This window comes from Hipposideros armiger, unplaced genomic scaffold, assembly GCF_001890085.2.
Source record: "Hipposideros armiger isolate ML-2016 unplaced genomic scaffold, ASM189008v1 scaffold_46, whole genome shotgun sequence".
Taxonomy (NCBI): Eukaryota; Metazoa; Chordata; class Mammalia; order Chiroptera; family Hipposideridae; genus Hipposideros; species Hipposideros armiger.
The window spans coordinates 2,494,092-2,511,373 of NW_017731396.1; the positions used below are offsets into that span (position 1 = coordinate 2,494,092).

Genomic DNA, 17,282 nt, shown 5'->3' on the forward strand with positions numbered 1-17,282 from the left:
GCCAGAGGGATCTTTTCAAAACACAGACCTGGTCTCCTCCCCTCCACCCTATTGAAGACACTCAGATGGCTTCAACCCAGCTATGGAGAAAGCCCAAAGTCAGTGACCCAAGAGACCCTGGCCTGCTGGCTGCACGCATCTGGCCTGCGCACCCCCTGGCACCTTCTCTCCCACCAGCCTTCCCTCCATTCTCACTTGCACCCACTTCCCTCCCTCCCTCCAGCAGCTTTGTACATGCTGTCCCCCCCGAGCCCCATTCCCCTCGTACAATACACCCCAACTCTTCCTTCACACCTCACTCTTCATGCCACTTCCTCAGAGACCCCATCCCTGATCGCCCCCAATCGCCCCCATCCAGGTCAGTTCTCATTGGGCTAAAATCAAGGTGTGGGCAGGGTTGGGTCCTTGCTGGAGAATCTATTTCCTTGTGGTTAAGACTGAGGTCCCCTCTTTGCTGACTGTCAACTAAGGCCGGTTCCAGCTTCTCGAGATTGCATTGTTGCTTGGTTCGTGGCCCTTTTCCTCCACATGCCAAGCCCGCACCCGTGGGTCGAGTCCTGTCACATCTCTCTCTTCTTCCGTATCATCTTTCTCTAACACAGCCAAGAAAGATTTTCCACTTCTAAGGACTCACTGAGGACAGTGGGCCCACCCGGAGAATCCAGGCTAATCTCCCCATCTCAGGTGCACTCAATCACATCAACAAAGTGCCCTTTTCCATGTAAGATGGCATATTCACAGGTTCCAGGGATTAGGCTGTGGCTATTTTAAGGGGGCATTATTCTGCTAATCACAGCCCAGCTCTTAAGTAACCACTAAGCTGGGCTTTGTCATCTCCTAGTCCTGGGGGGCTCTGAACCCTGTTCTCCACCCCAAGGGCTCATCTGAGCTCCAGATCAAGAGATCACCTAAAATTGAAGTCATCCTCCTCCCAACCTTAAACACACCCGCAGGCACACAGTCTGTCCCTGCCCGCATGCAGGTGGCATCCCTCACGGCTGTCACACCTGTGTGCAGGAGCCGGGTCAAGCTTACCACCTCTGGCCTCCAGGGGGCTGAGGGGGCGTATTCATGGCTCCCTGTGGCTGGAAATAAAACCCGAAGACAATAGACACAGGAAAAGCCATAGAAGATGGAGCCTGGAACCCCTGGCAGGAGGAAGCCCTAGGAACAGGTGAGCACCTTCTCAGAGATGGAGTTTACAAGAAAAGTGGCCATCCTCACTGAGAATCTGCCACATGGGACGGAAGAAGGAGATAAGAAGGGGCCTGTGCTCAGCAGAATAGCGCCCCTCCAAAGATGTCCCCATCCTCATCCCTAGGTGACTGTGTCACCTTACGTGACAAAGGGGAATCAAGGTTACAGATGGAATTAAAGTTACTAATCAGTGGCTTTGAGATGGGGAGGTGATCCTGGATTACCCAGCTGGCCCCTATGTCATCACAAAGGTCCTTAAAAATGCAAGAAAGAGATAAAAGAGTCAGAAAGTTAGAGGAAGACATGAGACAATGACAGAAGCAGCTGGTGATAGAGGAAGGGGCCAGGCGCCAAGGAATGCAGATGGCCCCTAGCAGCTGGAAAGGCAAAGGGATGGCTTTGTCCCCAGGAACCTCCAGAGAGGAACCCAGCGCTGCCTGAGCCTTGGTGCTAGCCCAGTGACAACCATTTGGGACTTATGAACCAAAAGAAAATAATTTGTGTTGCTTTCAGCTACTGAGTGTGTGGTACTGACAGCCACACTAGGCAACTAAAACAGGGCCCCAACTGATAGGACAAAGAATAAAACCCAAATCCCCTTCCACCACGTCCTCACTGGATGGAGGCCCAGCAGGACCCAGGCGCTGGGCTAGGTACCAGGGGGGGTGACACAAAGGCCAATTCTAGACAGCTCGGTTTCCTGACATCATCTCCCTGAACAGGCACACGAGAGACACGAAATAGCAATCCACAGAATGAATGAAGGAAAAGGAACCTCAAAGATGAGATCAGAAAAAACCCACGAATCACTCAGACAAAGCAGAATAACGTAAAGTGTCACGAGATAAGCAGGAAAAAAGAACTAACTTGGGGGGGAGGGTTGTGGTGGCTTCTTGAAGGGGGAGCATTTCCATCGATTCTGGGAGAATGGGCAGGATCTCCACAGGAGGAAGTGGGGGGCGGCGGGAAGGGCATCCAGGCAGCAGGCACCACAGAGGCCAAGGGGCAGAGGCAGGAAAGAACCGAGCTGCTGGGGCATCCGATAGTGGGATGGGCTGGACAGTGGGCGCAGCAGGTGGGCCCAGGACCCAGGGCCAGACAGCCTGCCCTTAATTGTCATTTCCCACATAGTGTTCCATCAAATGCTGGTTCTGCGGGATGTCACCAGGTGACAAGCACAACAAAAAACAACATGCAAACGAAGAATCACTGGTCCATCTGAGAGGCATTCATTTTAAATCGTAGGGCTCCTCAGAGCCTTCTACGTGTTTCCTAGCCCTCTGATTCTCCGAGGACAGATTGGGAGGCAGGCAAACAAAAAGTTTCCCAAGCTTATTTGGCCATAGCACCTTTTCCTCGTGGAACTACTGCTTCCTGGGAGTGGCTTTGGGAAATGCTGCCCTTGCAATGGGAAGCCACAGACGGCTGTAGAGCAACTAAGATGAGAGGAGCCGGGTGGGACGGAGGCAAGTGAGTCGACATTACCAACGTCTGGCCTTGAGTCCAAACCCTGCACCTGCGTACACCCCACTTCCCACTGACACCCCTCCTGCCCTAGAGAAGCCCTGGGGTGGCTTTGTGAGCCAGTTGTTTGCAGTCCTCATGAAAGTTCTAGGGTGGTATCAGGTGCCTGAGCCTGGGTGCCTCTTCCCTCAGCCACCCAGGTGGAGCTGAGGACAGGCCCACATGGGCCCCTACCGGCCTGGGACAGTTCTCCACATGGTACTGGTTACGCCGTCATCTGTGTCCCCACGCTGCCACCCTGGAAGGCAAGCCCTGTACGTGGTTCGCCTTCATCCTGTACCCACAACGCCTAGCATACAACAGGTCCTTAATAACAGCTCACGTTTACACAGCACTCACTATGTGCCAAGAGCTGTTCTCAGCACTTTTCACATATTAACCTATGAAATCCTTCCCATAGCCCTACATAGAACCTACTGTTATTACCCCCATTCTATGGATGGGGAAACCAAGGCACAGAGATGTGGCTGAACTTGCCTGAGAACACCAGTGTCAGGAGAGGGTATAAACTTGGCAGAGGACCAAAAAGCCCGTACCCTTGACCATCACGCTCTAGTGCCCACCCCCATCCCCATAAAAGACTTGACAAAGGCAGCAGGCCAGGGTAAGCAAGATGAAATACGTGGTAGAATAAGGGCCCCAAAGATGTCCACGTTCTAAGCCCTGAGCCTGTGACTATGTTCCCTTACAAGGCAAAGGGGCTATACAGGTGTGATTAAGTTTAGGATTTTGAGTTGAGATCACCCTGGATTATCTGTGTGGGCCCCAATGTAATCACAGGGGACCTTAGGAGAGGGGAGCAGGGTGGGCAGTATCAGAGAAGATGTGACAACAGAAGCAAAGGTCAGCGTGATGGGGGCCCTGGAACAAGGAATGCAGGCAGCCTTCAGAAAGCTGGGAAAGGCAAGGAAACGTAATTCCCCTAAAACATCCAGAAGGAATGCAGCCCTGCTGACCTATTTTAGACTCCTGACCTCCAGAGCTATAAGATAATAATAATAAACTTGTGTTGCCCTAAGCCACGAAATTTGTGATACAACAAAAGAAAGCTACCATGCAATCTAACCAGGATGAATGCAGGATGCTACCTTTGGGTTGGAATGAATCAACAAGATAATGTAGTGGCCAAGAAAATATGGAGTCTTTGGCTGTGTGAATGGGAGTAAGGGGGCTCTAGCCACAGAGGTGTTGATGTGCTTGGCACTGGCCCAGATGTCACCAGGAATTCTGCAGTCGCCTCTGGTACCAGAGACCCACATTGGGGGCCAAAGCTCTGCAGAGGGCACTCAACCCCCATTGGACCCTCAAACGTGGGCAAAACAGACCTCGTGCTTTTCTGGGGAGACACCTTCTCTCCCCGTGCCCAGTTTTCCTGCCTCCTTAACCGACACCAATGTTCAACCAGATACGGAGCCCCCACACCTGGACAGGATTCCGACTGTCCTATTGCCCTGTGTGCATTCACCCCGAGGCCATGGGTAGGTACTGTGGATCCAGCGCCAAAGTCTATTCCCAGCTCTTCCCCTGGACCACAGCACTGGCCTGTCTTCCTGCCCCCCATCCTGCCTGCTGCCCTGCCCTCCCCCCACCCCAGGAGACAGAGGGAACTTTAAAGCAGGTCCTGTGATGTCACACACCCCCCCTCCAAAACCTGCATTCCACAAAGGTCTGTGCTATCCCTTACTTCCTCACCACCATCTCCACCACACCTGACGTCACCCACTCCTGTCCAGCCACACCGGCTTCCTTCCTGTTCCTCCAGCCTCGCTCTTCTGCTCACGTCCCACTGGCAGGCTCCCTCTTTTCATACCTGTGCGTGTCACTGCCCCTCAGAGGTCATTCTCTTTTCCCCACCTGAGATAGTCACCCACATCTCTCACACCACATGGTTGGGATCCTCTCCACGGTAATTCACACCAGTCTGTTGACATGGGGATGTCAGTTCCATGAGGCAGAGACTGGCTGTGCTGTGCATGGATGTCTCTGCAACGTCCAGGACACTCTCAGGCATGCAGTAGGTGCTTGATGTTTGTGGGATGAATGGATTGGTAAGAACAGGCTTCAAGTCTATGCCACGTTGGAGGTCCTGGGTGGTGTGATTGGCCAGGAGACCTTGGGGGACCCAAGGTCACACAGCCTTCGTACCACTAGAAGGCATTTCCGAGGAGGGTGGAGATGACTCGCTCATGCAGCCCCAGCTCTCAGAACCAGGACCAATGGGTAGTAGCTTCCTGGAGCTAGATTTTAGCACCTTGTAAAGATCGTCTGAATGTCAGAGCTAACTCAGGGTAGCATGTTGCTGGAGGCCTGCAAGAAGAGGCTGAGTAAGTACCTGAAACAAAGTCCTTGGAGCCGTGCCTGGCACGGGGCAGCTGCCCCTATAAGATTTTCTGAGTGAATGAATAAATGCATGAATGAATGAATGAATGAATACTTGGATGAATGTCTCCAAAGATCTAGGCACTCTGAGTAATTAGACTGAGTGGCGTATAAAAAGTCCCTTCCTGCCCGCGAGGCCACTGAGAATGCCCGGTGGTTTCTGACCATAGGGAGCGAAGATTCTGGAACAAGGTCTTGCTACCGCCAACCCAACAGCCCACTGGAGAAGGTGGGAGGAGAGAGAGGGGCTGCTGAACTGGCCCTGCCCAGAGCTGCCTTTTTGGACATGCTGTCCATCGGGTCTGGGCTCTGGACCTGCTCCACCCCCCTGACCAGTCCTGGCACTGTGAGCAGGACCCTTCCCCACCCCTCTCCCCCAACCTCTGAGCCTCACATCTTAGCCTGGAAAATGGGGAACCGTGATCCCAGATGGGCCACCCCCAGGGTCAGTTCACAGGCGCAACGATGCCACGTTGGCGTAGGCTGGACTAAACTAACTGTGTGCCCAGGACCCCCAAGCCTCCAGGTGCTCCCCAGGCCCAGACCCAGACCATTCCTTGTCCCGTTTTCCTTTTGATGATGTTCCTGAGGTGAAGGGGGGGTGAGGAGGGTGCCTATGAGCCTAAGGATGAATCACAATCAACTCACGAAACAAGTCTAGGTCAGATATGAGTGGGAGCAGAAGCAGAAACTTACAGTAAACGCTGCCCTTCTCCCAGCACTGACTGCTCTCAAGCTGAGTAATGGGTCCCCCACACACCCCACTGTGCTCTCCAAGCTGCCCCAGCCTCTCTCTGAAGAAGGGGAGGCCTCGATTTAGACTGTCTGGCACCTCCTTCCCCCCTTCACATCGAGGGCTCTCCCTTCTCACGGTCCCCCCATCCTGAGGCAGAAAGCGGAACTCTGCCCCCATGCAGGATGCGAGCAACCCTGGAAAAGGCAAATCCAATCCAGAAAGTCTCTCCAAACCCCACCACTCTGGGGGGGGCGGGGGTCACTAGTTAAGCTTTAGGAACCCTGGTGGAAGGAGGGACGCATACAGTTTCTTATCGCCCCAGCAAACATTCATCCATGAGACCCTTCCCCAGCAGGAGTGCTAACTCAGGGCAGAGGTCTACATCTGGTTGGAGGAAAACGGAGCTGGCCCTGGAGGGCGTGATGTGGGAGGGAGGCTTGTAGCCTTAGCACAGGCCTGGAAGACAATGACAGGGAAATTCTAATCCGCAGAGCTCATGGAAAATTCTTGGGCCTCCCTTCCCTGCACCCCTGGATGGAAAAGGTGAAGGCCCTGGAGATGTTAGCGCAAGAAATTATTCTCTCAGGGTTTGCAGCATAGTAACCCTGGGTCACATTACAAAAACCACAGTTGGGGAGGCTGTGGTATATATGAGGCGTCAGAGGCCAAATCTCTTTCTCAGAAGGGTGACACACAGCAAGAACGCATTCTTGCCCCAGGGCAAAACCAAACACCAAAAAAAACGATGGCATCTTATAAAATCAGGCAATGATGCAAAAAATAGATTTAACATTCAAGCCCTGATCTGGGTCTTGGAGTTTTGGTTTCTTTATTTGTTTGTTTTTTAAAATAATGAACTTCCCAAATCTTTACTGGGGCAACAGAAGTGAGAGAAGGCTTGAAGGGTCCGTCAGAGGGAGTCTCAAGCAGGGCAGGCAGCCCCTCCCCCACGGGCGCCCCCTTCCTGCCAAGAAATAACCCAGTGTCTGAACCCGAGATGCTCAGCCTCTCTAGTAGGCGGGAATGCAAATTAAGACAACAAGGATATGGCCCTTTTCACGTTGACAAAAATAAAAACTCCGATAAGATCAAACGTCGGTTAGGATGTGGGGAAGTCGCTACTCTCAAGCACTGCTTGTGGGAAGGTGAATGGTCCAGCACTTTGGAAGGCAATTCGGCAGCATCTTTTAATCTGAATGTATTCTCACCCAGCGCTTCCATATTCTCTGCGCAGCTTCTTCTGTGGGAAAGAGGCACACACGTGCCCCCTAAGCATCCCTACAGGGCCGTACATTGCGTTAGCAAACAAATAAATAAGACACGATGGTAGGAGCCTTACCACCCATCCATCAGGGACATAGATAAATAAACCATGGAACGCTCATTTGATAGGATACGACGGAGCGTTTTCAAAGACAAGTGCGGACTCTGAATCAGCATAGAAAGCGCTCCAAGACACACTGCAGACACTTGTAAAAGTCAAACAAAGACCTGAATGTTCCATCCCGAATAGTATATGGAAAACCCTCTAGATTTCTGTACAACCAAAGCCATAATGGCAGTTACATCTTTAAAGGAATCGGGATGAGGGGGTTTCAACGTTTCCCTTTGAGGATATATTCATATACTCCTTGTGTAATTAAATACTTTTTTTTTATTTAAAGCGGGGTTTCGCTCTACAGAAAGGAGGCACATGAGCTCCAGCCGCCAAACACTAACAAAGCCCCCCAAGCCCCTCTCACATTCCTTCCTACCCTTTAACTACCAAAGACCTTGGCACCCCAAACTCTCACCCTGCCCCAGCTCATCAGCAGAGGGCTTGGAGGACTGGGTGGGGGGTTCTCTAGCCAGAGCCTCTTTTACTTTACTATCGGCAGCCCCCCTCTGCCCTCTGTTGGGAGGGGCGTGTCTCACATGGTCCCACTGAAGATTCTACTCACTGAACTCCACCATGTGGGCCCCCCTCTTCCTATAGCATCGAAGGAGATGGGCCTTGCCTTCTCCCCAACAGACCGTAGTCTTCCTTGCCTTTGCCCTCTGCACCAATATTCGCCAGGCACTCACTGACACCTACTCTGTCCTACACAGGGGTTCACCAGGGTGTTAGGTCTGCCCGTGCCTCGCTCCCCTTCAGACCCTGCACCCGGCCCTTCTACAGTAGGGTGCGTCTGATTAATCTGAGGTCTCCCTCCTCCCCCAGTGCCTAGCTCCGTGCTGGCCACTAGCAAATGCTTAGCTTTCCGGAAGCAATCCCAAATTCTGCCCCGGGGCTTCCCACACAGATGTCAACCCCACCATTGACCTTTTTCCACGGGCTGACACCCACCACGTGCTCCAAGGCATAAAATCCATGTGTTGTTTGGCTGGACAGGGGTGGTGGGGGAGTTCATCTGGGTGACCTAGCACCCTCACCCCCGTTTCTCACCCAACTCTCTCTCCCTCCCTAGGCCTTCTTTGGCCAGTGGCCTGCTTTAGGGACCAGTAAGAGTAGCAGCGAGAGCTCCAACACCAGTCCCTTCTGGCCAAGCGGACCCCACCTGGCCCAGGACCACAGGCAAGCAGCAGGGAGAGCCCACAGAGGGCAGGTATCTGCCAAGGGAGACCCCACCTGGAGAGCCCACATCCCTTGGGACCTCACCTGTCTGCCCAGGACCCCCCACCCCAAAACAGCTTTTATCCTGCAGGCAGTCCCCTCAGCTCAATTAATGATAAATGAATAATCCCAGCTTTCTTTGAGGGTGGGGAGGGGGCGCCCCCGCCAGCCTGTCAGCCAAACCTGCCTCCTAAAATACTTGCATATTCTGGTCTCCCTGCTTCTCACCTGGGGAATGAGGTGACGAGGGTCCCCGTCCTCCCTTGCACCCCAGCGTATCCCCACACTGTCTGGAGCTCAGGGCAGTGGTCAGAAAAATGGGATTCTGGATCACCGGCACCTCTGCCGGCTCCTGACGCCCTCTTACCTGCGGGAAGGCTCGGAGAGCCCCCACGAGCAGTAGTCCCAGCACTGGGTGGAGAGTGCACATCCTAAGCCCGGTTGGGGGGAGGGCTGCGCTCACAGCCCGCGCCCACCTTGGCAGCCTGGGAATCGCGCTGCGCCCACGTGCAGTGCCAGCCACCCAGAGCCACGCTTGAGCAGACCTCGGGAGCCGGAGCTGGCAGTCCTCCCTTGCGCACGCGCCCACCAAGCTGAGTGGGGGCCCAACCGCAAGCTGAAGTCACTTTAGGTGCTCCTTGTCCAGGATTCAGCCTTAACGCTTTCCTTCCCCCTTCTTCTCTGAGCACACTGGTTAACTGCTTAGAAGAGAAAAAAAAAAATGCGTTACTAGCAGCCACAGGGGAAAAAAACAAACACGTGCAAGATGACTCAGGACAAGCCACACTCCCCCTTTTGCTGTTTGAATGGCCCGCCCAGAATTTGACAGAACAGGGTTGGGTTGTCCCCCAGCCCAAAGGAGCTGGGCTGGGGGCGCAGAGAGGCAGCTGTTGGGACTCACAGGAAACTGGCAGGCTCCGGCAGGTCCCAACAGTCTCACCTCATCCCCACCTCAAGAAAGAGAAAACCTGAGTAGGTTATCAACCCAGACCTTCTCTCCTGCCCTGGGGGTTCTGTGGAAGAGACACTGCAGTCAGGTGACTCCAGAGAAAGCCACCACTCCACCAACCGCTCACCCCCATTCATATATATTTACTATGAAAAGGATCAGTAGGTGGATGATGAATGGATGGGTATATGGTGGGGGATGGATGCATGGGGGGGGGTTGATAGGTGATTGGGTGGAGGGATGGGGGAATCAGTGGGTAGATGCATGGATGGATAGGCGGATGGGTGAGCAGGTGGACGGACTGACAGACGGGGGGATAGGTAGGTGCACAACTGGAGGGACCGATGGAGAGAAGAATAGAGCATTGGGTTATCAATTCACAGGTGTTTCCCGCCCCCCTGAGAGTTGTCTGCCTAGAGAAGGAGCCTAGCAGTCTTACCTAAAAGAAAGAAACTATACAAGCTTCATTCCAATTCAGTTCTCATTTGCGGCGGGATGATTGTCCCTTCCGGGCTTCTCCGTCCCACGGGTTCTCTGCTGCTTTCATTCTACACCCCACACACATTTATTGAGCATCCACCAGGCAGGCTGCAGGCCAAGGGTTTATTTGCTTGTCTTGTGTTTGTTTTTGTCAGATGTGGAAACCAAGGCTCAGAAACAGCCAGCCAGTCCCAGGTGCTCTGTTTAAAGATGTCCCGTTGTTTTCCCTGTGCCCAGAATGACCCAAGGACCCTCAGGATTCTGTACCTCAGCCTGTCCTGCAAGGGGGCATGTCAGGCCCCCATCTGGTCAGCGTGGCCCACTGGTAGTTGTCTCCTGCCAGGACCCTCCCGACAAAGTCTCTACAACTGGCCACCCTTTGCCCAACACTCCTTGAACTCCTGGAGGCCACTTGGAAAATCTGCATTGGGCGCCCTCCCAGGAGACCCACCTCTGGGCTTTTCCCTGGATGCACCAGGCCCAGCGTCCTGGGATGTTTGAGCTGGGAGTACGTTAAACAAATAAGTAAGTGATTATGGAAGTGACCTCGCCTGATGTTCGCGGAACCCGACCTGGACAGGAGCAACCCAGGACGTCTGCTCCCCAGTCCAGGGCTTTCTACAATAGAATTGCTGGCGCTCTGAATAAATAAATGCTTGATCAACACACGCACAACCAAACAACGTGAGAATGGCTGACACAAGGGGACATACACATTGACAGTGATTACAAGTTTTTTTTTTATTACAAGTTTTAAAAGTTTCATCTTTCTAGCAATTGAAGAGATGCAAATGAAAGAAAACTTTGCTCCCTTTTAGATGTATTCAATCAGCAGGGTTTTTTTTGTTTTGTTTTTTGGTTTTTTTTTTTTTCTTTATAAAAACAGCTTTGGTAAAATCCCACCCCAAAGTTGTGATGAAACTGGAACACGCATTCCTACACTGCTGGTAAATGCTACAACCCTTTTCAGAAAGCAACCGGCAATTCTTAGCAAAGCCCCCCTCCCAACCCCCGCCAAAAAAAAAAATGTTTACGACTTGTGGTTCAGTAATTTCTGCCTAGTAAAGAAAAACTAAGGAAATGGTTCAACTGGAAAAAAAGAAAACTATATACACAGTAATGTTTCTAAAAGCATTATTTATAATTTGTGGAAATACCCCAAGAATCACAACAACAAAGAATGGTTAAGTAAACTGTGGTATATCCCTCTAATGGAATACTACACATCCATTAAAAATGATCATTACAGCGATGGAAACCTGGCCTGTCCTTCCCGTCTACGGGCTTCCAAAAGTGCCGTTCACCAAGTCTCCTTGGCAGAGAAACTTTGCCAAGCTGCAGTGGGGTGGGGGGCAGAGGGCAGGGTTCTCATCACCTGAAAAAAGTATAGCATTTACTTAATGGTAGTAATAATAGATGCCTTTGAGTGCTTACTTTATGCTAAGAGTTTTGGGGTATTGGTTCCTTGAATCCTCAGGGAAATTCCATGAAGAAGACCCTATGTTTTGTACCTACTCTGCAGGCAAGGAACTGAGGCCCGGAGCAGCGAATCCACCAGGCCAGGCTTCCCAGAGCCAGTGGCGCTCAAAGCCCTTTCCAGCCTGGCTCAGACCAGTTTCCCCTAGTGTCACCGTCAGCGTCTCCCCCTCACCCGGACTCCAGCCACGTGTCATGCTTTTCCCCCTCCATGCCTTTGCCCACTGGTCCTCCCCTTGGAATACACCTCGGATCATGTTTATCTTCAGAACCTGCCCCAATGCCACCTCTGCTTTGCTGCTTTCCTGGCATTGTCCCCTTCCTCTCCCCCAGCCATCTTCCCAGTCAAAAAGGCAGTTTCTGTCGGTTTTTTTTTTTGTACCTCAATTCTAGATCTGATCTCATTGTGTCACGACTGTAATGACTGGCGCATGCATCCATCTGCTTCCGGAAACTGTGGGCTCCAGGAGAGCCAGGATGCCCGGGAGCCTGAGACAGCGCCTGATACGCGGCGGGGAGCCAACGATGGGCCGGCGAGGAACGGGCTGGAACCCAGAGGAGTTCGCCTCTGCTGTAGAAAGTGCAGCAGCCTAGAAAAAAGGCAGCTCGTGGCACTCTGGAGAGCAGACCCTGGATGGAGCCGACTCAGGTCTCAGCACCTTCTGCAGGTTTCAGGTGTTCTTGAACCCCCAACGCGTGTGAAAGTGCTTTGAAGAGTGGGAGGGGAAGTCCCTAGGCCTGGGAGGCACAGCGGCGGGCCCTGCTGTGGGATTGCAGGAGGTCAAAGGCCCCTTCTGGGCCCGCCAGAGCAAGCTGTGGGAGCCAAGCCCCCAGGCCTGCAGGAGGCTGGCAGGTGAGCAGCCTCTCTCTCGGAGGAAGGGGGCGGAAAGCAGGTGCAACAGGAAGCTCTCCAAAGGGAACTGGGAATCTGTGTCACCAGAGAGATGCTGATCAAGACGCCAGGTTCCAACTTGGTTCAGGAAATTCAGGGACTTCCCCAACAGCTGGGAACCCCAGCCCCAAATGGCCCCAAAATACCCTAAGCAGATAAAGGGATTCTTTCTGCCACAGGCAACAGCAGGCAGAGATGGGAGGCTAAAACCAGAAGGGGGACGCTTGTACCTTTCTGCTCTGATTGGCCCAGGTACCTTTCTGAGCACCTTTCCTGAGAACCTCGATGGAAGTAGGGGCTTCATAGGGGGCTTCTCTGGTGGGACCTACGTGCCAGGCTGCCTCTGACTCAAGTCCCCAGAGCTCTCCCTTTTTCGAGGCCCAGGACACTAGCTGGATCTTGGTCACTCAGCTCTGGCCCCGAGGACGATGGTGAGAAGTGGCCACTGAAGGCTGGTGTCAGGGAGTTCACTCATCAGAGTTGAGAAGGAACAAACATTAGGGGATCCCAGCTGCCAGGGTGAACCCCAGCAACGCACACCCACAAGCAGAATACCCAGGCCTTCGGCCAGACATTTAATCCTGGCAACAAGATTTCAAGTCAGTCTTGCTATCCTCACTTCATAGATGAACAAACGGAGGCTCAGAGTAGTTAAGTGACTTGCCCGAGGTCACACAGCTTGAGAGTGTCAGGGCCGGAAGCTGGCTCTGAACCCTTCTGACTTTCAAACTTCAGCTGCCTTCTCTTCCCTCTCTAGGCCCCCGTTGCCCTTGCTTTCCCCAAGAGAAAGAACATAGGAGTCATGGTGTGGCGATGTGACTGTGGCCAAGTCACTTCTTTTCTCTAAGCGTATTTGTTACCTACTGTTGTGTGCCTCAAAATTTAGCAGCCGAAAGCAACAATACACATTATGTCATCTGTATCTGTAGGTTAGCAATTCGGGAAAGACTTGACAGGGTCGTTCTGGCTCAGAGGGCTCTCACGAGGTTGCAGTCAAGATGTCAGCTGGGGCTGCCATTATCTGAAGGCTCGACTGGGGCTGAGGGCCTGCTTCCAAAAGGAGTCCCTCAATGGCTTTGGGCAGGAGGCTGCTTGAGTGTCCTCACAACATGGCAGCAGGCTCCCTCCAGAGCAAGTGATCCCAAGAGAGCAAGATGGAAGCCGCATTGTCTTTTATGATCTAGCTTCAGAAGTCACACTTCGTCGTGTCCATGATATTGGTTACACAGGCTGGCTCTCCCCAGTATGGGTGGGAACTGCACAGGTGTGTGAATATCAGGAGGCAGGCGGGGATCCTTGGGACGTGTTTTCTTCTCTGCCAGATGTGGATTTCAACACGACCAGGCAGACTTCTGAGGCTGACAATGAGCCCTGAGTAAAACAGTGGACAGAGAAAGCTCTTTGGAATGCAAGGGGAGAAATATAAAGGGCTTGGCTGCCCTTGGCCCCACTCCCACTGGGTACCAGGCCCCTGCTATAAGCCCCAGACTTCTCCATCCAGGACCACAGCTGGAATGCTCATGGCCTGGAGTTTTTCTGCTCAGGGGACAAGTTTATCATGGCATTCACCATTCTAGCCAAGAGTGACTTATGCAGGGGCTTCCAGTACTGTGGCAGACCCACAGGTGAGAACCTTGGGTGCCAGAGGTCTTTCCCGGCCTCTCAGGTGATGCCAGGTTGGTGACCGTCTCCTGTGCCTCAGCACAGGCCAGCTTCCTGGTCACACAGCCACTGTGCAGACACTTCCCCAGGCCTCTGGCATCCAGGTCTGGGCTCAGCTGTGACTCCAGCTTGACAGGTGGCAACTCTAGGTGTGGGAAAACTTGATGGAGAGTCAAGAGCCCAGGTTCAAGCCCAGATCTGCATCTAGCCACGTGACTTCCCCTCTCCAGACCTCAGCGCCATTATTTGTGAAATGAAGGGCTGGGAATTGATAATCTGCTTAAAAGTCCCCTTGTCTGAGCCCCAGGGAGAGTGGGGGAGATAGATAGGAGGCCTGCGTCCCATGTGGGCCTGGGGGCTCCTGCAGGACCCTTCCAGCTCTATTCTTCTGGGCTGGCATTGACCCTACAACCAGACAGGGTCAAATCCTGTCTCTGCCACTTACTAGCTGTATGGATTTAGGAAGTTACTTACCCTCTCTGAGCCGCAATTGCTCCATCTAGAATATGGGACCCATGATATCACTGCGAAGGGTTGTAGGGAGGATTAAACAGGTTAATGTGAATAGCACGATGGGGGGCCCTGCTCTCCCAGGCTTAGCCTCAGGAGGCTGTTAACACTGGGGAGCTCCTGGGACTGATAGCTGGGAGTTCCCACAGCTCTTTCCTTTTTCTAATATTTCCTCCCACCTTCCAGAAAGACAGAGGAGGAAGCTAAGACCAGAGAAGGAAAGAGGCTTGGCCAAGGCCCACAGCATGATGGGGACGATCCCAAGGGCCACAATTTCCCATCACGGAGTCCCTGTCTCCCCAGACCTTCCTGCTCACAGGGCCGTTGTGAATGGGGTGAGTCATTTAGACTCTCAGAAAACCAAGCCTATTCCAATATTAATCATAGAACCAGAGTCATTGGGTACAAGAAGGAAACAGAAGCAATGGATGGTGACGGCTGCTCGATCAAGGAGAATGTGTACCCTGGGCGTGCAGAGGGGTCCCTGATCCTGTGCACCCGGATGGGAGGGCCTGAGGCAGCCAATCAAGAAAGAGAGGACCCTCACCTGGCCCTTCCTATCTGGATGAGCCACAACTCCCATGAGCACCGCCCCCACCCTATAGATGGAAAAATCGAGGCCTGGGTCTGCTGGCTTCCTGGGAGGAAAAGAACTCCCCAGGGCAGGGGTTGTGCCCAGTCCTGTTCAGGGCCTGCCACCAACTAAGCGTCCAGCAAAAAATGCAGAATGAATGAACCAAAGGTATTTACAAGGTACCTGGCACAATAGCCCTGCAAAGTGACAATTTTTTTTTTTTAAATCCATGGGAAAACAGATGTTCAGGGAAGTAACCCTGCTCAGGCTTCTCAGTTAGGAAGTTCTTGCCCTTGCTGTAACTTGGAGCCCTGTGCCCTGTTATTCTGTAAGCCAAGGGGTAGCCCGTACCCCCTGGTCTTCCTGGAACCTGCTCTGGGCTCCAGAGATGTCTGTCAGAAAGGATTTGCTCTACAGGGATTGGCTTTGTGTTTCCTGCCACTGCCCCACCCCCCTTCCCTCTGGGTCGGGTCTCTGGCAATCAAGCCTGGACAGGCTCCCAAGGACACGCTCTGGAGCATTTGAGGAGCCCAAAGGCACCCTGTCCTCAAATGGTGGCTCACAACTCAGAAAGTTCTAGAAGTCAGCTTCACCTGCCTGAAGGCTGAGAACTTAGAGCCCCGAGGAGGGCTGGATGAAGGCTCCCTCCGCCACCCCCTTTAACCTAAAATTCCAAAATTACTCTATCCTTTGGGTGGAAGTATTGAAGGCCCCAGTGAAAATGTAAATCACCTCTGGGGGAAACCACTTTCTAAGTCATTAAACGGTCCCACACATTGGCTTCTCAGAAGGGCCTGGGTGGAGAATAGGACTCTAGGGTCTGACGGCCAAGTGGAACGTGACTGCTCACTCACCACTCAACAGGGTGTCAAGAAAGTGCTGAGAATCAGACCGGAGCTTCTCACCTTGGTCAAAAAGGCCCCCAAGGGGGGCTCCTGCCTGCCCCCCATCCCCTGTCACAGTCTCCATGGGTCTCCTCTCTGCTTCTGGGGACACCAAACTTGTTCTGCCCCAGGACCTTTGCACTTACCAGCCCCTCTGTCTGAAACCCTATTCCCCCAGCTCTTCAAAATGCAGCTCCTCCAAGCAAACTTTTGGGGTGATAGATATGTTCATTATCTTGGCAGCAGTGATAGATGTATACATATGCCGACACTTATCAAATTGCATACTTTAAATAGGTGACGTTTTATCATGTGTCAACACTTCAATAAAGCTGTAAAAAATAAAATTTAAAAATGTTGCCTCTTCTTATCTTTCAGGTCTTGGCTTGGATGAAACCTCCTCAAAGAGGCCTCCCCTGACTACCCAAGCTGATGTTGCCACTCTCTGTCACCTCACCCTGTTTATTCCCTTCCAGGGACACGTCATACCACCATCTAAAACTGTTCATTTGCCAGGGCCCCGATTTTCCCCCTAGGATGGGAGCTCATGGGAGCAGGGACTGTCTGTCTTGTCCACTGATGTGAATGGGGCTTGGGTTAATGCATATTTGGGGGATGACTGAATGACCAAGGCCAGAGGCCCTAGGAGGCATGGTGGACACCAGCCCTGCCTCCCAGAGCTCCCTCCAGAGGTGCAGCGCGGAGGCTGGAAGGGCAGACACTGCTCTGAAAGAGAAACCCAGAACAGAGCTGCAGCCCTCGTGTAGCCCTCGTGTCTACACCATCATCCATGCTGTCATCACAGGTGAGAGGTAGGCACTCCTGGCGAGGAGGGACCCTGTCCCCAGCAGGAACTGCCCATTGGGATGTGGAGTTCATTCAGGAGATCCCGCTGGGGTTTTCCCCCTCAGTCCCTGCACGCCACTGGGGGAGGGTCAGTCCCACCCCCAGGACCTTCTCTCCCTCTAAATAGGAGCCAGGAGGCCTTAAAACCTGGTTGGGCCTGGGGCTCACCGGGCATGAAACCCTCAAGATCTGGGGAAACTGAGGCATGGCCCCGACTCCAGCCTCAGCTATGTTTGGAGACTTGTGGGATCCCCACTGGAGACTGGGACCACGTCTTGGCTAAGAAAAACCCAACAGGGCCGGCCGAGTGGCGCGTTGGTTAAGAGCTGGCTTGGGACGCCAGAGGGCCCTGGTTCGGATCCCACATATGAGGGCCAGTGACACTGTCCTCTACAGACAGCTAAGATGCTGAACAACAACTCAACCTGGAGCTGGGTTGCCGTGAGTCGCTGGCAACAGCGTAGGCTGCAGCTCCTGCTGCAGTGGGTTGCCATGAGCTACCATGTATAGCCAGCAGCCAGTGTGAGCAGCCAGCAGCCGCTGTGAGCGGCCGTCCAGAAGCCAGCGACTGATCTGCCTC

General features: G+C 53.0%; 1 protein-coding gene across 1 annotated transcript in view; it reads right to left on the reverse strand.

The window, feature by feature from the left end:
* TNFRSF8 (TNF receptor superfamily member 8) overlaps positions 1 to 9,088 on the reverse strand; it is a 78,470-nt gene extending 69,382 nt beyond the window's left edge. Inside the window, exon 1 of the mRNA XM_019639703.1 lies at positions 8,797 to 9,088. Coding sequence (XP_019495248.1) covers positions 8,797 to 8,859 — 63 coding nt within the window. The 5' untranslated portion in view covers positions 8,860 to 9,088. The remainder of the gene's footprint in view (positions 1 to 8,796) is intronic.
* Between the last annotated feature and the right edge of the window lie 8,194 nt (positions 9,089 to 17,282).